At 35.6% G+C, this 21,330-nt stretch overlaps 1 protein-coding gene across 6 annotated transcripts in view; it reads right to left on the bottom strand.

Moving 5' to 3' along the window:
• Window positions 1–2,655: 2,655 nt before the first annotated feature.
• LOC134280298 (rootletin-like) overlaps window positions 2,656–21,330 on the bottom strand; it is a 52,599-nt gene continuing 33,924 nt past the window's right edge. For all 6 annotated transcript variants that reach the window (XM_062762700.1, XM_062762701.1, XM_062762702.1 and 3 more), the window contains 23 exons: window positions 21,036–21,163; window positions 20,527–20,690; window positions 20,087–20,210; window positions 19,289–19,395; window positions 18,652–18,802; window positions 18,329–18,499; window positions 17,953–18,122; window positions 17,538–17,717; window positions 16,992–17,188; window positions 16,670–16,845; window positions 16,320–16,505; window positions 15,835–16,079; window positions 14,255–14,687; window positions 13,857–14,083; window positions 12,565–12,685; window positions 8,761–8,924; window positions 7,967–8,146; window positions 6,815–7,095; window positions 6,542–6,671; window positions 6,187–6,387; window positions 5,779–5,948; window positions 4,500–4,641; window positions 2,656–4,337 (listed from right to left, as the gene is read on the bottom strand). In XM_062762700.1, coding sequence (XP_062618684.1) covers window positions 3,990–4,337; window positions 4,500–4,641; window positions 5,779–5,948; window positions 6,187–6,387; window positions 6,542–6,671; window positions 6,815–7,095; window positions 7,967–8,146; window positions 8,761–8,924; window positions 12,565–12,685; window positions 13,857–14,083; window positions 14,255–14,687; window positions 15,835–16,079; window positions 16,320–16,505; window positions 16,670–16,845; window positions 16,992–17,188; window positions 17,538–17,717; window positions 17,953–18,122; window positions 18,329–18,499; window positions 18,652–18,802; window positions 19,289–19,395; window positions 20,087–20,210; window positions 20,527–20,690; window positions 21,036–21,163 — 4,396 coding nt within the window. In that variant the 3' untranslated portion in view covers window positions 2,656–3,989. The remainder of the gene's footprint in view (window positions 4,338–4,499; window positions 4,642–5,778; window positions 5,949–6,186; window positions 6,388–6,541; window positions 6,672–6,814; window positions 7,096–7,966; window positions 8,147–8,760; window positions 8,925–12,564; window positions 12,686–13,856; window positions 14,084–14,254; window positions 14,688–15,834; window positions 16,080–16,319; window positions 16,506–16,669; window positions 16,846–16,991; window positions 17,189–17,537; window positions 17,718–17,952; window positions 18,123–18,328; window positions 18,500–18,651; window positions 18,803–19,288; window positions 19,396–20,086; window positions 20,211–20,526; window positions 20,691–21,035; window positions 21,164–21,330) is intronic.

Here is a 21,330-nt window from a genome sequence, read left to right as displayed (position 1 = left end):
AGAAGACATTAAAGTGTAACAAGAATAAAGGAGCGCAACATGGCATTCATAAGATAATTTTGCTAGTGTTATTTTTTGCTTTTAAAGGAAATGTATATTCACATGGTTACTTATTTGGCAATGCTGCAAAAAAAGAGAGCGTCCCTTTTCAGTACACAAAGAGATGCCAAGTCAAGGAGATTTTCACAGATGAGAAAATCTTAAATTGTAATTGATCATTTTTGAGTTGGCTTGCGTAGCAAGCTTACTCCCTGTTGACATAGCCGTTTCAGAGCTGTAAAATTTTTCACGCATTCATCAAGGAGATCCATACGCCAAATATAATAGTTCTAGCAAAAAATGCTTTGGTTTGAGTGATTGTACAAACTTAAGAGGTAAAAACTATATGAACTTTCATACTGTAACATTATTTATGCCTTCATGCTTTTAAAGAAATATCTGTAAGAATGTACAATTACAGCGTATGAATATATGTTCAAGCATGTAAGGCGGATCTAATCTTCCCATCTGAAGTTTATTTATAATTGACCTAGAATACTCCCTAACACAAACACCTGCTGCTCTCATTAGCTACAGCTAGTTGTTGTTGAAAATCTATTTTTAGAATCCAGATTTGCTGTGGTAATCTTTAACCTAATTATTCCATAACACTGACCACTGCAGCTAATGTGCTGAAATTTATTATAGAATCCAGTCAAAATAATACGGAAGCCCATTAGTGCCAACCTGTATATATTAAGGAAAAGCAATATACACTTTATTTATGAACCAAATATGGATCAGACATATAATATTCAATCTCTAAAGATGCAAAATAAACTGAATATATTAAGGTATGGTGCCCAGATGTATGAAAAAGCCCAATTGACTCCAGCAAGTCAACTCGCAGGCCCTTCAGGCCTTTGATTTTTGTTTGCTGTTACTGTTCCTAATCAAGAAATTGATACACTAATTAAAGAGCAAGAGCCACTTACGGCCATTTTTGGCCCTGAGAATTTCTGAAAAATCAAAACTGCTCAGTTAAGGTTGAAAATGCAGTACACTATTGGACTTTTACGGGGAGCACTGACTTTTACAGTTGATTGCTGAATTCCACACAGGGACAATCTACGGAAGCTCTTCTTCAATATAAATATTAAGCTCAACATTTAATTAAAGAAAAATAACAGGTTACTTCAAAGCACAAATGAGAACAAAATTTTGCCTTTGAAGAAAATCACAACCACTCTACTCTCAACTGCCAGCCTTCACATGTTATTGCCCCTAACATGCCTATGACCACAAGAAAGGTTTTCTAATCTATTATCAATTCTGTACCTCCGTACATGATAATGGTTTAAACGTCAAAGTAAAGTACCATCAACTGTAAAAGTCGGTGCTTCTCTTAAAAGTCCATTAATCATTAGGACTGTTGATGACCATGTATCTATTGAACATGATGTAATTTTCCCTCTAGTCAATGCATTATGACGTCATAAATTGCATCCCCCATCCCATATCCTGTAAATTCCTTTGAAAATGGCTTGAAGTTGAAGTGTTTTTTTTTCAATTTTTCATACAGATCACAACCTCTGATCCAAAAAATGCAATTACATAAAGATCTCTAAACAATATTTCAAAATGCTACTCCTCCTACAGTTTTGATTTGATTTCAATATATGTAACTTGGCACACAAGAAGACTTCAGTGAAATAAATAATTCTGTATATCAGTTTAAAAACTTTGATTTTTATGAACAGTGTTGCCAAGTTACTAAAAATAGAAAGGTGAAATTCTTTAAAAAACTACTTCTACAGATTTAGTCTGATTTCAGTCTAACTTGGCACACAAGCAGACTACACTAAGATACATAATGATATACTTGTGTGTCAGTTTTTGTTTTCCATGAACACTCTTGTAATGGTTACCAAAAAAAGAAATTTCTCTGGAATTCCTTGAAACGCTTCTCCTACAGTTCTAAGTCTAATTTCAATGTAACTTGGTACATTAGTAAGGTATTAAGGCTACAAAGGTACATAGTTTGGTGAATCGGTTTTTGTTTTCAAAGAATGTTGTTGCCATGGTTCCTAAAAACAGAATTTTTCAGAAATACTTTTCTTCTTCTCCTACAGTTTTGGTTTGATTTCAATATAACTTGACACAAAAGTAGACTACTTTTAGATACATAAATTTATTTATTGCTGCCTGTTGCAAATTTTTAAATCCAAGTTATATGTACAGTCCAGTAGAGCTACAGTCTCACCAGAGACTTCTGTTTTGAATAACATGATGGCTTATCCTTACTCTCATCATAGTAATGAGTCTTTTGCAGCTAAAATGGTAACTTTGTCAATCAACTTTGGGCATTGAAATTCTCTCAATATAATTAAAATTAGCATACTTAAAAGCAAAGGAGTCATAGGCTTATGAGCATGATCCTATTCAAAATTTTCCCTACACTTCCAACAAGCTGACATCTTTTAACAACTACAGTAGTAATTGTTATCTAGAATAAAATTCCTCATGCAAGGGCGATTAAGTTGTCCAGTTGTATCATTAAACCCCTTCCAAGGATGAATAGCATTAAGATTGTGACCACATACATTATGTATGTCTTTTCTGAAACCTCTTTAGATAGCTTCCTTTTGTTTAAATTCCTAATAACAAAAGTCTGTCAAATGTATGCACACTTTATTCATTGCTCTGCTGTGAAGAAATAAAAAGATTAAAAGTGAAGATAATAGCTGTACAAAACACAATGATAAAAGAGATAGCAAAAAGTCAACATCAAAAACAAAAGCAAACTTTGCTGCAAAAAGATTAAAAAAAAGATTCTAAAAAGAAATTAAAAAAAAAGAGAGACTGGACGAAATGAAGTGACTAAGTTAAACTCTGACTCTTTCTTGAGCCAATCACAATCGGTTCATTGCCTTAATTTGTGTAAACATAAAAAAAAGGAAACTTCCTCAGTTTATCACAGAAATACACAATTTAAAAACTAATAAGCTTTCAACCTCTTGAATCAAGATAAAGAAAAATCATATAATAAATCACAACAAATACAAAACAATAGATGTTAAAGTAGAATTACTTTTCCAGTGATTATTCTATCGTTACCATTATAGTAACTTTCTGTGCTGGGAACAAAGCCAAACATCTATTACAATATTGTAATATCATTAACTATATATCTACAAGTAACATCAAATAAATAATATAGCTAAAATACAGCATCTCTTTGCTCTTAGAAACAAGAGACCTCAGTCATTTACGTGGATTTCTAGTTCCATATAGCCGATACAAAAAACAGGGATCACTTTCTTCTCAAACCGAATCACTTGGATCACTGATTGGCGAAATTTTTCCTAGATTTATCAAATTTTAGACGTATTAATCCAAACTCCCCCGGGCCAGCACCTTCACGAAACAGATCCCTGCTTTTATCAGCGTATGTTCAATGGACGGATTTCATAATAAAAATAGCCAATCCATAAAAAGGAAATTGGTAATTATATCACAGCATTGACTTCATGATTAATTAACAAACTAATTAACAAACAGATAGAAACTACAATATAACATAATACTGATGGATATATATATTCCTAAAGACACACAACATAAAAAAAATTAAACTCTTCATTTCCATTTCAAACCTTTTCCCTTTCCAATTTTCACAATGACACTCAGATGCTATGATTATTACAGTGAAGCATCATAACTACTGGTTAAAAGTGACAACAAAATATATAAAACCTAAATATAAATCTAGCTAATCATTTGATTTTATTTCTGTCACATGACCGCTGCCATAGCTCTCAATAATATGCTGTTAAATGCTGGAATGTGTCTTTTTCTCAAATGGAATGAAAGATTCACACTAACTTATAGTCATCAAAATCACTTTCTTTCCCACATGTAAAAAATCCATTCTTGCATAGATTTTAAGCAAGATGTAGCAAAAATAAATAAATTTCTTTCTATATAAATGATAATTGATTAAAAGGCAGCTATTTCTGGAGTTTCTTTCGGAGAGACAGTGGACTCATACTACGACGTACGGTGGGGGTGGAAGTCAGCCCGCCAAATCTTCTGCTGAAATCTCGACCCGGACTCGGTCGTCGCCTGGGGGCGGACTGGGACGGATAACTGCGTTCGAAGTTCATGGAATCGTCTAACTTCCTGGTTTCGGTTTCCAGCAGCAGCGGATCCAAGGACTGATCGCGCATGACGTTGGTCAGAGAACTGTCCAGGATGCCGCGAGTGTCCCGGATTTCGTCGCCCACACGTGCGCTTCTGGAGATATACTGCTGCCTCTTCCTCATCTCGGTGGCAAGCTGATCTTTCAATGTGGCAACCTGAAATGTTAACAGTTACAAATTCAGAAATCACATGATTTATAGAAAGACTTCTTAATCTAAAAGCACATTTAAAAAGTACTGAACAAAAAGTGGAACATTATGACAGAAAAATGAAAAGTAAACAATATTTTATTCTGTCTAATAGAGTAAATTAAGTACCGTTTCTTCCAGTCCCTTGACCTTGGCTCTGTGAGCACGCTCGCGAGTTTCAAGCATTCTCTCAGCTTGGATCTGAGCTGATCTCAGTCTCTCTGTCTCCATCTCAGTCTCGGCTCGGTGTCTGGTGGTCAGATCAATCAACCTGGAAAAGTTCAGACCGTGAAATCACTTGTTCCACTCATAAAGACATAAACTTATATCAATCAAGCTGACTACCTGATAGTTTAAATGCATTTGAGTGTCATTCTCAAAAATTTTTAGGTTGATCTGTATATTTTCAAAAACTGTTTAAAAACAATCAAATTTACTGCTAAGATGATTTCTTCCATAGGTTTTATACTAAAGTATTATTAGGTTGAAAAAGTTTGAAGACCAATTTAGCAACAAAATTAAGAAACTCAAATTTTTACAAACAATAAACCATCAACTTAAAAAATATTCTTATTAACTGCATGCACTAAAGTAAAAAATAAATAGAAAAAAACCCGAAAAATAAGTCTCAAGTAAAATAAGATAATTCATGCATTGGACATACTTTACAACATCCCGGACACACCATTCACTATGTGAGGACAAGAGCACCTCTAACCTCGAGTCCATAGGTCTTAAAAAGACATACTTTATGTAGCAGAAACTATCTCTATGATCTCTCCCAGCAGAACCAAGTCAGAGCCTAATTCCACATTCCCCAAAGCCAGAGACAATTTACAAATATTTCTAACTTAGCAACCAATTCAAAGCTCTTTTAATTTCAGCGATTTGCTTTAACAAAGATTTTCAACTTGCATTTGTCCAATATTTGCACGGTGGTTGCTCCATAAATTGTTTACGAAAGTTCTGCTCAAACTGAATAAAAGAATACAGTGAGATCTTAACTACCGGTATTTGTGTGTTTATCAAATCAGGATTGGGTTTTCTGTGACATTCTGCATTTCAATATGTGAGGAGTTGACAACATGTTATATACCCACACCTCCAAATGTGTTCTGTCTGCATTGTACTGAAGCTAGGGAAATAATGTTAAACACAAACTATTTTTTTTTCTTTAAAAAAATATGTCAAAAAAAAGATATATCCCTTTTACATATCCCTCGATAAAAAATTAAAACTGCTTGAGGCGGAAATACTTGTTTTTCCATATTTGGGAATTTCGCTTGTTTTGTTTTTTGGATGTTTAGATATTTTTATGTGTTTTCTTTGTGCGGTTTAATGACAATATTCAGCACAACACAATATCCACGCCCCGTCCTATTAACCAGTACAGTTTAGATCCCCCTACCTCTGGGCGTGCTGCTGCTCCGCCTCGGCCAGCTGGGCCTGTAGCTGCTGGACCTGTTTCTGAAGGTCAGTATTGTCCTCCTCCAGCCTGGTCAGTGTGCGGTCAAGGCTTCCTTTCTCCAACACAGACTTGCTGGCAATCTCCTCTGTACGGAGCTTTTCTCTTTCAACCTATGATAAAGTCAAAGGTCAAATAAGTCTTCATCAGTTTGTAAATACATACAGATGTAAAATATGAATTCATGCTTTAATATCACATACAATACTAATTACTTTGCATAATTGTATATTAAACATAAAGGTAAATGCTTATCTTTTATGGATGGAACAAATATCTCAAAATTTGCTCTATGATTATTTATGATTGTGTATTTTCTTGAGACTGTTGGACGGTTTTGTTTTTACACACCTTGTCCAATGTCTTCTTCAGGGCAGACTTGTCTTTCTCCAGTCTGGCAGATGAGCGCTCCATCTCAGATTTTTCCGTCTCGAGATTGGCCATGAGTCGGGAGAGTTCCTGCACTCTTTCGTGAAGCAGCTGCTTTTCGTTACTGATTTTCTGGATGTTCTGATTCAAGTCCTGTTCTCTCTCTTGTCTTTGCACCAACAACTAGAAGACACAGAACATGTGTTCATAAGATATCAAAAATAAGCTTTTATTATTGTTAGGAAAGAAATTGCTTCTCAACTGGTTAATAAACATCTGCTTTTTCTATATTATTATATCTTTGCTTTTCATTTAGTGAAGTTTGTGGACTACTGACTGTGTGTGACTGACGGAGTTGTCCCTCCAGTTCCGCTCTGCGAACATCGTTATCGGCGACCTCATTCTGGAGTCCCTGGACACGCTCCAGTAGATTGTGGTTCTGTTTCTTTGCTTCATTCAGAGCTTGTCTACAATTATGACATATGCATAAAATATGTTACTTCTGGATTTGTCACACTTGGTAAACATACATGTATGTACTGATTGCTACAAAATCCTCTCTCTGACATTTTTAGCATCAAAAGAAGTTTGGACACTAAGCAATGTGTACCTGGTGGAGTCGAGTCTCTCCTGGAGGACCCGGCGGTCGTGCTCGCTGCTGGTCAGTCCTTTCTGGAGCTGACTGATTCGTTCCTGGAGCTCGTTGATGATGGCCTGGTTGTCAGACAGGGTCAGATTGAGGGACTGGACACGGTCCTTCTGGTTAGATTCCTCCTCCTCTGTCTTCTGGAGGCTGGCGGTCAGTCGGTCAATGGTCAGCTGTAGGGACTGGGACTTGGACTCCAGATTCTGGATCTGTTTGTTCAGGTTCTCAATGCGATCCTGGAGCACCTGTTACAGAAAAAATAAATGTCATTTTCCATAAAAATCACCTTTAATGAGGTAAACATAATTTGAACAATATTTTTCTATCATTTTTCTGTGATCAGCACTTAGCCATAAATTAGCTAAACCAAACACAGCAGGTAGTCGAAGATATTTCAATTTTCCTTTATGAATTCAAACAAGACAAAGCTTCAACATTTATATATAGCTTAATTCCTATTCCATTCATCAAAACTTGAACCTTATAGTGTTTCATTTCAGCACCACTGGTATCGAGATCAGAATCCTCTGCAACAAAAACCATCCTAAATCTGTCCTGTTCTAAATGCCTTAGCATGATATCAGGCACCAGTCTCTTAGACAAGTCATTCTGACACTTATAAATCTCCTCACTCGTGTGCCGATCTCTGTTTCGCTCATTCTGTGCAGACCTGATATTAGCCCTTAGTCTTTTTCCAGTAGGGGGTTTATCAGGAGTATACATTTTAAAACACCAGATAAAAACAACAATGCACCATCCCAAGAATCAAGCACCAAAGAGTTTAAATGAGCAAAAACCAATATGTTGAGGGAATGTGGTACTGCTCTAGGTTTTAATAATAAATGAAGCTGCTGTCTTAGAAGAGCTATCTTTCACCTGTCTTCTAATTAATAATTCAAAAGGAACCATATAAAAGAGAGACCTAATAAACAGAAATCACACAAGAAAAGTCAGCACCTACAAGGAACAGATGGGGATAAAATATTGAGAACTGTGATGCAGGCTAATTATGGCAAGTTCCCACACTGAAACAAAATCTGACTTCCTTACTCAATCTAAGGGACCATCTAAATCACTGAGAGACACCAATATATAACATAGATACACCCCACTTACCTGGTTTTCAGTTTCCTTGTCATTCATGACCAGTTTGAATCTCTGAAGATCGCCTTCAAGGGATCGTTTTCCAAGCTCTAGTTTGGTACAGCGGTTCTCGGCATCTTCCAGGGCCATTCTCAAGGCCTTCTTGTCTTCTTCCAAGCGGGCCTCATTAGCCCTCAGTTTGTTAATCTTCTCCTGTTAAAAGTAAAGGGCAGAGTGACTGATCAAACCTGGGCAAAACTCACTTCAAATTACAGATGCCTTGGATAATATTTTTACCAAATAATTCTGAAAAGCACACTGTCCTATTCATAAGTATAAAAAGAGATATCTTATTATGCGTTCATATTTGTTTACAGATCTGTGCTTTATTTTATTTAAAAAAAAACAAAACAACAGTATTGGCTCAAAGATGGTATTGATCTTAGCAGTAATTTAAGGTAACAAATATAGAGAAACTTGAGCGTGTATATGAGGGACACAATTACTATCAATAATTGATGTCAGTGTTAATTACACTGTCTTTGATAAATTCAGAGTCATTCACAACCCTGCATATGTTATCATATTTCTAGTTTTCATAGGAATAATACGAAAGCATGGATTGCTGATTAATTGTTCTTACATTTTTAAAAGTCATTGATAATGTAACTACATTTTTTTTTAAAAATATTTTTTTCAGAATATGGCAATTTTTTTTAGGCTTGCGACTTTCTTGTTACAGTTGTCAACTTAAAATGCTTCAAGCATATAATGCTTTGCTGTGATTTTTTAATGTATCTTTGATTGTCTTGTGAGCATGGTCTCACCTCCTGCTGTCTCTTCTCGGTATCTGCTGCGGCTAGACTTCTCTCCAAGCTATTGATCTTGTCGGCCATCACTTTACGTTCCCGTTCATTTCTGCGGATGGTTTCTTCCTGTAGCATAAGCGCGGTCTGAGCGCTGGCCAGACGACTGTCAATTCCTCTCTTGTCTGTCAATCACAAACAACAAAATCATTAAAGTATTTAATTAATGATCTATCTAATAGAATGGTTTGGATTTGTTTTGAAATATATGTATAATATATTTTGTAAGCATCTATATGTACAACATCACATTTTTATTAATTTTTGGGTCAGTTTTCATATTTAATAACAGTAGTTAACCTATTTCTGGAGGTAACAGCTATGCTTTGCCCATGCTTTGAACTATAGTCATCAAGTATTCAACAGAAAATAATTTTTGATAAGATAAATTGATCATGTACTTAGAAAACTAGCTATCATAAGTAAATAAATGTATGAGAATCCTCAGGCAATTTTTATCTTTGACTTGGCTTATCTACAAATCTCTGAAAAGTCATGTACACATAAGAACTATCCCCCATTTTCTTGTAAATACAGGGTACATGGGGTCTCGGCTTAATTGAATTTCAACCTTTAGTCCCCTTATATTGACCTAGCACTCTTGGATATCTTGATAATTAGCTACAATTTAGACAAGGAATGCAGAGTTGGATCCCAATCTCCAATACCTATACACCTTCTGATTGTCAACTGGAGCTTTAAACCATATTCATTCTGCAGAAATTGCCCATGGGAATTTCACAAATTATTTTTACAACCACTAGGTCTTTAAATGGATAAAAGCAAAATTATTTTTACAACAAAGTTGTTACAAATGTTTGAAAACAAATTCTAATTGTGGGCCAGAGGTGTAATAATCTTTATATTTTGGTGTGAAAGTTGATCTCCATTCAAGTCAATAGAAGCATAATTTCTGTCAGAAATATTTAATATTTGGCAGAATAACAAAACTTTGCATTAGCTAATTCAGCACTATTATAATTAATACACAGTTTCCAACAGTAAAAAAGGATTAGAGAGCAATTATTCCATTTACCATTCAACAAAACTGACTGGAATTCCTTCCGATCAGTAACCTTGTAATCTTTTAATTTCTATGCTTCATGTATTGGCCATAATTTAACTCTACAATCTGAAAATTGTTGCCTGATTGATAAATTATAAAATTCATAGAAATGTCTTAGATCTGGATTTCTTATCAATATACAGATATTATGTCTCTATTATTTGTTTTATTTCTGTCTTGCTTGCCAAAACAAACACAATTGTGCTGATAACTAGATCTACGTACCGAAAATGTCGAAATATTGCACAGAAGGAAGCGGTTTGCTGAGTGGCACTTTTGCCGGGACATTTTCGAACTTCTCGGGAGGAGTATAGTTCATCATATAAATTCTGTAGGCCATGATGGGGCGTGAAATGTCAATCACAAAAAATATCACAAAAATCCCTGAGATCAATTTCTCTACTTCTCTCTACACTCTCATACAGTGATTGCTGCCAGAAAATTCTGATAAAAAATGTCCATTTCTCCTACATCCCCCCTAAAGGGAGGGGTCCTCCTTATCAAATGTCCATTTCTTCTTAAAAATCTATGCTGTGAAAAACAATAACCTGCATTTCCCTTTAAACTTTTATGGTCCTTAGACTAGGAGAAATAGGCCTTATTGATTTTCAGATCATAGGACATGCTTCAACATGTTGTGCAGCTTGCCGACATAAAGCGGGAAATTTCTATACCTACTAATATACAGCTAATGCAATGTGTCAATAGTTTATCATGGGATCAATACCATACAATGGAGTATATACAATGTCCACAATGGGCTACATAATAAATGAGTATATGGACATTTTTGTTCACGTCTGTTTTTACTAACTCTACCAAAATTTGAACCCTGATCAAATATCATAAAAGCACTGTTTTGTTCAAGTATTTGAAACAAATTTGCTGAGTTAACATTTCAAATCTTTAAATTTGAGAAATGAATGTATGTTTTGAAATATTATGTCAAGAAGCAAATTTTAACAAAAACAATCTGTTTATTGAGATTTCCATTACACTGAAATCAAGATATGCCACTGAAATCAATCATCTGATTTTATTTAAGGTTTCCTCAAATGAAAGTATCAAAATACAGAGTATTTAAAATTAATTTGTATTGCAAAAATAAATACATTTAAATCATAGAAATGTTCATGATTTTTTTTAAATCTGAATCAGTTTTCCCCCTTTTTCTATGAATCTCCATACATTGGTTTAAAGAAAACTTCTTGGTAACTTGATTGACCAACTCTAAATGAGGAGAGTGATTTTACTAGTCCCTATACTGCTGCTCTTAATGACCTTCATATAATCAAAGCTTGTCTATCTTGTTACATTATACAGCATTTATATCAATGAAAACTGAATACACCAAAGGAACACAGAGTTGACCTCTTCCACACTATAACCAACACCCCACAATCTATGGAATTCAATTTAATCTTGATAAATCAATTTCATTTTGTGTAAGAGGATTTTGATGACAGCTATACACTATTAAATTTAACCGATGATTACTGAATGAGTTTTATTAAGAGCTGACCAAACATGTTAATGCCCCCAGAAACAATTCATACAGTGTGATTGGCAACTTTCTGGTATCAAATAACAGTCAATGAATACAATATATCACTCATGCCAGCTCTGTATAAGCACTTATTGAAAAATAATAAAATCTTTGAACTATAAATCATTATTCTAACCAGAATATACAACGTGAGGTTTACCACACTTTAATTAAGTTTAGCGGATATTATGGCTTTAAACATTAACCTTTATACAAGTTCAACACTTTGTGCTAAATTGCCTGTACTTCATCAGACCTTATCTGACTGATTAATGCCATGCCATGGATCAAGGGTGTCTTCTAGCTATTCCCACTTGTTAAAAATCTCATTTCCACCTATTCCCACTTGCAAATAACAATAGATATTTAGATTTACCTGTATTTTGTACAATTTAAGACAGAAAATAATGAATCTATCAGAAAATATGATTCATTTCAGATTTTTGAAATAATAAAAAGATCTTACAAGAAAAAGCAACTTAATACCTAAATTTAAGAACCTATTTAATTATTTGTTTGCACAAAATTCCACCTATTCCCACATAAAATCTTACTTTTCTCTACATGGTTTTCAAAAAGTGGGAATATGTAGAATGAACTGGATCAACAATTTGCACTAAATATAGATTTGATTTAATTAACTAATCAATAAACCAAAAGAACTAATTCTAATATTCCAAGGTTGTTAAAAAATCTTATTCTTTGAGTGCTAATGATATCCATATCAACAAAAGCTACATCATGCATATGCTTATATTCTGACAATGATGTCACATGTCATCTTTTTGATCAGACATAAAATGTAAATATACATGTAAGTGGAAAACAAGAACGTAGAGTAAATATTTTTGCACAGGTTGAACACTTCAACATAAATTACGTTGTTATTCCAAGGAAAGATTAACTTCTTCACTAAAGCTTTCTATTTATTCATTTTTATAAAAAGATTTAGGGGGCATGAAAACCTTTTGTCATACAAACAGAATGCTTACATACATTGCAAAATATGCCATAAAGTTCTGGTAGTAATATGTCTGAATGTAGATATCAACACTTATTTCATATTTTGAAATGCAGGGTTAGTTCAATCTCTGGTCCAGAAAACACTATCACAAGATAAACAGTTTACTAAGGATAGAGTGATGTCCCTTACCTTCTTCCACGTCTCCGAGTGACTTCTGTAAGATCTGATGCCGTCTTTCGGTTCGCTCCTTCTCCTCTTCCAATTCCTTCAGCTGGACTGCCATACTGCGCACATTGGCAAGAGCGTCATCCTACAATCCGTAACCAAATTACACCAATCAGTACCAAAAGAGGATATCTTAAATACAAATCTCCTTTTTATATTTTTTTGTAACTGAAAATTTCAAGACAAAAATTGCATAACTTTTTAGTAGGGATGTCAAATCGGTCAATTTTTAATACTCGGTTACTCGGACGTTTTTCTGATCGAGTACCCGGGTACTCGGTAAAAGTGTCAATAAATATGAACAAGTGAATTGATGAATGTATAATATTGTAAACACTTGTAGAAATAAAACCACATGCTCTGATAGGAGGTTTACACGTAAATGCATTTCTGTTGTAACAATGATGAGAACTTCGTGCCCGACGAAATTTAATACAACATTCATTTAAGTTCAATTTATTTATCAGATAAACACAAGAAATAAAATCGTAAGTGGTTCACGGTGTTTTTATTCTTAAAAAATAATCTACTCCGTAATTGCAATGCAACTCTTTGTTGCATTTGACGTCAAGGTATAATCAGTCGTACAGTTTCACTTGACTTGAACTTGACCAAGTTCTAACAGAGCCGATTTACGATTTTCGTATACTTTTCGATCCTAGATTTTATAGTATCACGGGACGGTATTTTGTAGTTTGGTGCAACGATGGACATCATTTTTTTTAAGCCTTTGTCGTCAACTATTTGTATATGTATTGGCATGTAATCAAACACAACCATATCAACAGTCGCGCGTAAAATATCATCTGTCTCTATTCCCGAGAATTGACGGCTTCTCGGAGAATTGACAAAATTACCGGTATCTAATTTATTTAATCATAACAGACCTTAAACGATGTTCAGTGAAAACAAATAATTAAAAAAATCAAAAAATAAGGAAAGAAGACAGCCGAAGGTGAGAAAAGCCAGGTAACAGGTGCTTGGTCACGATAATTACTGTATAAACACTGCCACGGGCGATAACGGTCATTTAGATGAGTAGGAAACCCTAATTACTGTATGTACAAGTGCAATGAGTATTTGCCGTTTTAAAACGGATTGTTTAATGCATTAATAAATAAGCTTAGAAGTATTCAAAAATATACATCCGAGTAACCGAGTACCGATTTTAGTATTCGATACTCGGACGTTCGATCGAGTACCCGGTTAACCGGGTACTCGTTGACATCCCTATTTTTTAGAAATCATGATCTCACCCTTTCTCTCTCGGCTCCAGCAAGCTGTTGTACAAAGTCTCTCAGGGCCATTCTGACTGCCTCAGGGTCTACGTCCAGGGCATTCATCTCTCCACCTCGGTCAAACCTGACGGGGGACACTCCACGAGAGGAGGTACGGATAGGGCTGCCAGATCTCTCAGGGGAACCAGTCCTTGGGATGGGGCTTCCACGACCCTCGGTAGTGGTGGCATAAGTGTTTTCAAATCCTGCAGAATAATTTCAATGGTTTATTACATATTCTTTTGGATTAGTCCAATGAAAACAAAACTACTTTTACTTACTTAATATTCAAAACCATAAGATTTTTTCAATAGAAAAATTGTATTCGGTAACTTTTTCTTTTCTTTATTCTACTAGAATGCAGACTAGTTTTATACCTTTCGATGGGGAGTTGGGTCTGGATCGTCTTGGACTCTTGCTGCGGGACCTGACTGGACTCCTGGCCCTGGGCATCTCCTGGCTGAATCCAATGGTTCTTCTCAGGCTGGACACAATGCTGCTCAGTTTAAACTCCACATCCTGTTTAGCGCCCTCTATTCTAGCAAGCTGGGCCTCAAGGGCATTAACTCTTCCCTCTGATCCACTGAGCCTCAGTTTGAGTTCAGCAGCCTCAGCACTTGTGTTCTCAAGATTGATTTCCAAGTTGCGGCGCTGGTCTTCTAATTTCCTCTCAAGACGACGACTGTCTTCTAAGGCCATCTGGTAGTCTTTTTCCTTCAGTCTGGATTCATCAATCAACTCTCCCATCTTACGCTGAAGGTTAGCAAGTTCCTTACGTACAGCCTCGCGACTAGCCTCTGTCTCAACAACCTATCCAATGCAGTTAAAGCTTATTGAAAGTAGAGATCTTTACTGAAATGTTATATTTTACAAAATGTACTATAAAAAACAACAAAAAACCCAAGAAAATGTCATAACAATAAACACAATGAAAAACTCCTGAAATTCAAAATGTAATCCAAAACTTCAAATAGAAAACAAAGGAATGACATTCTTAATAGTTTACCGTTTGCTCCTCCTAGTGAGAGAAAAGCATTATTTTATATCAAATATTTGGAGTCTCTTCTTTTTTCCATGAAAAAGGGTATTTGGAAGATACATTGTATCAACTTTTATATTCTGTACAAAACATTTTAAATTTCTAATTCTTACATTTTTTAAGAAAAAATTCTTTGATTTTTCCTTTTGCCACACGTCCTGTCTTTTTGTAATACTCTCATAGTGTAGGCTCGTGACGTCCTGTATACGTTGAGCGGTTGAGAGACGCTCTCATACCAGCTAACATTAGCCTGAGATGAAAACAAAAATGTAACACACAAAATGGATTTAGCAACATATTTTCAAACTGGTCTTTTTTCAAGTTTTATTTTTTTTGGGGGGGGGGCTGTCTTCAGAATGGTTTATTTATTTTCATCTACCTTATCTTAGGCACACAGGAAGATTTTTTTGTAGCAATCTTCGTTATGGTGGCTCTCAGCTCCTCGAAATCTTGGAGAACAGTTTTCTCTCTGACTTCATCATTCAGGTTTCACACTGTGACAGGATATCATTTTGATATCCTTTCACACTGTGACAAATATCATTTTTAATATAATGAATAAATTACAGTATATATTGTTCAATAATAAAAATGTAATAAAATGTTATATTTTACAAATACACTGAAAGAAATTACTAAAAAATTATTAAAATTTCATAAACAATAAACATAACATAAAACTCCTGAAACTCATAACATAATCGAAAACTTAAAATGGAAAACTTAGGAATGACATTCTTAATAGTTTACCGCTTGCTCCTCCTAGTGAGGAAAAAGTATGAACTTAATTCAAATATTTTGAGTCTCTTCTTATTTCTTCATGAAAAATGTATTTGGAAGAAAGAATGCCTCAACTTTTTTATTCTAATTTTACAAATTACCTTATATTTAAAAGACTTTTTAATAAAGAATTCTTACCTTCTGTTTAAGATCAAAAGCATGTCTCCTGCCTTCCTCCTCCTTCTCTTCATCCTTTGCCACACGTGCCTGTAGATCCACCACCTCTTTACCAAGTTTAGATCGCTCACTGTCCAGCATCTTGACCTGGCGTCTGAGGTCCTGCAGTTCACGTCTGGCCTCAAGACGGGCTTTCTCGACCTCACGCAGACTAGCTCTCAGGTCACCAGCCTCTTTCTGAACATTGGCCTTCTGCTCTTCTAGGACTGTAATAAAAAGAAATTTACCACATATTATTCAAATGTTTGCATATACATGAATCTTGTCCATCCTAAAAAGCAAACCTGCATTAATTTCAGACCCAGTTTTGCTTCAATTTATGATTTTATTGTTGATTTTGAAAAAAAGGTGTCTTGATTTAACATTTTTAAACAAGGATAAAAATATTTTTACATTTTTAGTGCTGCCTTTAAAATTTTAAAGACTTAGTTTTTTAAAAAATTCACTGCTGCATCTCTGTCGGTGATCACACAGATCCCTGTTGAGCTCAATCTTGTCTGTCTCGTTCTTCTTGATGGTGGCTCTCAGCTCCTCATTAGTCTTGGAGAACAGCTCCTTCTCCCGGACTTCATCATTCAGGTTTCTCTTCAGTTCTATCATATCCTTCCTCATCAGCTCCATCATCTCCTCACCTGATCACAAAATAAAGTAAGGGTACAAGAATGTCAATATTAAACTTGATTAAATATGAATTGAGAAATAGGGCATTCACCATTCTATACAATTCAACTCTAACAGATAATTTTATTTACTAAAACTATTAACAAGAACTTATTTTTCTAGGTTATGCACTGACCTTCCCTGACTTTCCTGTTGGAGTCAATCAGATCTCTGCGGACATTATCTCGAGCCTCCTCTACCAGTTTGAGTTGAGTTTTGAGATCAGCAACCTCTCTCAGGGCAGCCTCCCTCTGTCTCTCCAGATCTCTGATCTGATTGGTCAGATCCTTGACCTCCTTCTCATGGTTCATGCTGTGGTGAAACAGAAATGTATTAGTTTATTCCACACCAAGTTTATTTTCAGCAAACAGTATTAAAATTTAATTGCTGATCCCCCCCCCCAAAAGCAAAACAACAAATAATGCATTGAATACCAAAGATAATTTACTCAAACATACCATGTATCCTCAAATTGACCTCTGAGATTTCTGAGCTCCTGGTTGAGTCCATTCATGTTGTTCCTGTCCTGCTCCTGGCGAGCGTGGTACTCACGCTTCAGTCTCTCATACTCGACGTTAGCATTAGCCAGCTCCATTGTCAGGTTGTTGTTCTTCTCAGCCAGAGTGCTCTTCTCTTGTTCCAGGAGAGACATCGTCTACAAAACAAATCACAAGCATTGCAGACAGAGACTGTAATACTGACAACAAGAGGAGGAGTGTCCCCCATGTATGGAATATGTCTAGTAAAAGTACCTGTATGTAAGTGTTATCTTTAAAATTTTTATGACAGCAATAAAACTCTCAGGATGGTGAACTTACACATAAAACCTTTCCAAACAATATTATACAGCAAATTACACAATTTTCAAAAAAAAATTTTACTTGTGTACAAATCAATGTTTTTGTGCAAATAAGATTATAAGGGTGTCAGTTTTAATGCACTCAAAACATAACTCTTATATACTTTCACCTGTTATAGTAAGTTTTATAAAGTCCCTGCATTACCTGTTGTTTGTCGTTCTCAGCCATCAACAGCTGGTTGTCTCTCTCTCTCTGGAGGTTAGCCAGTTCTCCCTGAAGGTCCTCCCGCTCACGGTCAAATCGGTTCAACATCTCCTCCTTCTCCATGGCATTCTGGTGGACCATCTCATCTCTCTCAGTCTCAAACTCATGACGCTGCTGCTCCTGTTTCATAAAATATCAAGCTGGTTTAAGAATTTTATGTTATACACATTCTATTCGGGATATTTTTGTAAACTGAATGTTAATTTAACTGAACATAACAAAATTCTCTGCATTTCTTTTCAATCTTGTTATGCCAAATTAGCCATTTTGCTGTCCCTAACTAGACAGTTCTTTGAAAAAGAGGAATTTTTTAGGAAAAACATCCCATCTATCCACATATAAGATGATGCCTTACTCTCTCCTTGACCAGCCTCTCCACATCGTCCTCGTGAGCCTGTTTCTCCTGGGTGAGCGCCAGTTGCATCTCACGCTCCAGTTGAGCCAATCGTCTCTGAAGGTCCTCCTTAATGTGCTCAAACTTCTCTAGGTCTGCTTCCTTCTCCTTAATCAGACGATTGATCTCACCTACAGAGGTTAAAGGTCAGAATAAAACAGTTCTCAAAAAGGTTTGAAGACTACTGAAATTTTCTCAATCTATCATTTTAAGAGTACAAAAATATAAGTAAGGGAGCTTACTCTGTATATTCATTGCCACAAGAATGAAATATCAATTTATTGGAGTCTGTGTATGGATTTTCATATATCAGAATAATTCTGAAAAGGGACCTTACTCTGCAGATTCTCCTTTCTGAGGATCAGTTCCTGGTTCTCTCCCTCTAGTTGTTCCTTTCTGACAGTTAGTTGTTGCTCAGACTGCTGAGATTCATAGAGGGCGCTCTCCAGACTGTCCTTCTCACTGCGGAGGGACGAGATCACCTCGCTCTGTTGACGATTCTCACGCTCTGTAATCAAACATATCAAAAGCTTCATTTAGTCACTAATTCTTTTAGAACTCTACAAATTTTACTGAAGTATGTTACTCTCTTTTTCAATGATGTCCTCTTCAGTTAATTTTTCTTTCTAGTCTTTCTAGTGAACATCTTCTCTCGCTTACCTGTGGCGGTAACCTGGACGATGAGCTCTCCCTTGTCCTGGGTCAGGATCTCCTTCTCCTTGGCCACTTTGACGTAATTCTGAGTCTGTCTCTCTACCTCACGACGAGCCTGTAACAACTCCTCGGCCAAAGCCTGCTTCTGTCTAGACACCTATACAACAAAAACATCAGCATTTAACTCTTCTTTATCTACCTCACAAAGATTCTTTACTTTAATTAAATTAAACAGCAGTTTAAATTAACTACTATTTGTTGCAGAGTTGTCTCAGGATACTGTAAGTTGTTTTAATTCCACGGTGTTAAAATTTCACGATTTCATGAAAAGTACTAATCGCGATGGTTTTAATTTCACGCTCCTAGAAATTTATTGTAATTGCGTATTCGCATTTAAACGTTTACCAATTACCAATGATAGCATTCACGATGGGTTTAATTTCGCGGAAAAATTACAAATCGCGAACATAGTGAAATTAAAACCATCGTGATTATTTGCCAATCTACAGTATATGAACTATCTTTCTTTGATTAGACATTGTGACAATGTTGAAATTTATTCTACAAAACCCCCTATTCATATTTTTAAATGACCATTACAACAGGTATTTTTTATTATATAGACTGATACTGAATTCCTTACCGAGCTGAGCTGTTCCTGGATGTCTCCTTTCTCTCTGTTGAGAGCCTGGATCTCCTCCTCTAACTGTTGACGAGTCATCTCACTCAGCTCCAGGGTCTGGTTCAGGCCTACAGATACAGGAAAATAGAGTTAGACCTACAGATAAACCAAGTCTGACCTACAGGTCAAGAAAAATTGATTTAGACCTATAGATAGATTCTGGTTGACTTATATTTCAGATCTACAGATAAATAGAGTCTTGTTAAGAGTTATAATGTCGGGTTGACTGTTCAGATCTTACGGGTAAATCAAGCTAAAAGACCTTGATTCAGTTAAAAAAAAAATATCAAGAAGGTCTACCTAAAGACCTTCCTATTGAAAGTCAGAAATTTAGAAAACTAGTTGTGGAATAGAGGAAGTGTTGAAAACCTAAAATTATATTTAAATCACTGCACAAAATCAATTTTCAGAATGTAATTATAATTTTGATGAAGGAAGAAACAATGTAGTGAGTCGACTGTAAATATAACACCTTATATGGGGATACAGAGGACATAAAATCCCCTGTCATCCAGTTCCTATCCCTCATGGGATTAAATGAACTTTCAAATCTGGCTATATGATAGCATTATCTGTTGAACTCATTGCCATTGCATGACCAGGTATAACTTGGATCATTTTATATTAATGCACAACCGTGCTTATCACGATAGCTCAATTTACAAATATTACCTGCACATCCATCACTTGATTACAGTAAGGACAGAGATCAGCTTCATGACAGCTTGTCTCTATATAGATATATAAGTCCTGTCATACCCATTTTTTCTGTGTCGAGGTCCATTTTCTCCTGCTCGACTCTGACCAGCTCCTCTTTGATGCCCGTCTTCTCCATCTCTAGGGCCTGCTTCTCTCCAGTCAGATTCGCCTTCTCGGCCTCCATCTACAAAACACACACATTGTAGAAGAGTAAACACTCATGACAATCCTTATTTGACAATACACTCCAAGGCATCATACAGTGAGCTTTTTTAATTCATAATCATTTTTAAAATTCCAAACTAAGACTTAACGCAATAACATTTTCTTCATTTTTATGAAGGTGGGCAATAAAATCCTTATCAGTTCAATCACAGCTCATGCAAATTCATGCCTTGTTTTATTACCTCTTTTATTTCACTTTCATAAGCCTTTTTCCCTTGGCCAAAAAACCCCTCAAAAATAAACTTTCATTTCCACTATTATTACTATTGGCGTACCTGCATGATGATCTTGTTGAGTTCGACCTTGTCCTGTCCCAGGCCTTCGTTCATGGCCTGCATCTTAAGTAGGGCATCCTTCAGTGTGGCCTCTTCTGTCTTGGCCTTGTTTATCTCCAGTTCCAGCTCAGCCTTCTGAAGCTCAGCCCTAGACAGGGCATCACCTAAACAGAGGAAGAGTAAAATAAAATCATGTCTAACATCACAAATATCATAGAAAATAAAATCAATGAATTCTGAACATTATCACCTAAAACAGAGGCAGAGTAAAATAAAATCATCACTAACGTCAAAAATATTATAGAAAGAAATCAATGAATTCGGAACATTATCTTTTGAAATATTATATAGTTTGTAATTGTGCATCATTAAAAATATTGATCAGAAGCAAATCACAGTATGTGCCTGTACATTTTAAAATTGTTTTTCAAAATACAATAACCAATCATTTCTTTTATCACATGTGCCTATACTTAGTGACTTCATCAATCACACGCGTCTATACTTACTGACTTCAGCCTTCTGTTGTTCCAGTACCTCCTTGTCCAGGAGAGCTCTGTTGAGAGCCTCCTTTGTGGAGACCAGCTCCTCCTTAATAGTGCTGTTCTTGTGTTCCAGCTGGTCAATCACTCGGTGACTGAAAGACAAACACAACACGTAGAGATTAAATATCACTCTTTGTAGGTGACCAAAAAATTTGCCGTTTTGATTTTATTATACATGTAGTTTTAAATTAGCAGCTTTATCTTTGCCCTTTTCTTGAAAAATCTGTGTAAAGCACCATGATAAAGATTTCATATATTC

The sequence above is a fragment of the Saccostrea cucullata genome, unplaced genomic scaffold (genome assembly GCF_032062105.1).
Source record: "Saccostrea cucullata isolate Sc308-1 unplaced genomic scaffold, CSIRO_AGI_Scuc_v1 ctg216, whole genome shotgun sequence".
NCBI lineage: Eukaryota > Metazoa > Mollusca > Bivalvia > Ostreida > Ostreidae > Saccostrea > Saccostrea cuccullata.
This window is presented reverse-complemented; position numbering and strand designations above follow the sequence as displayed.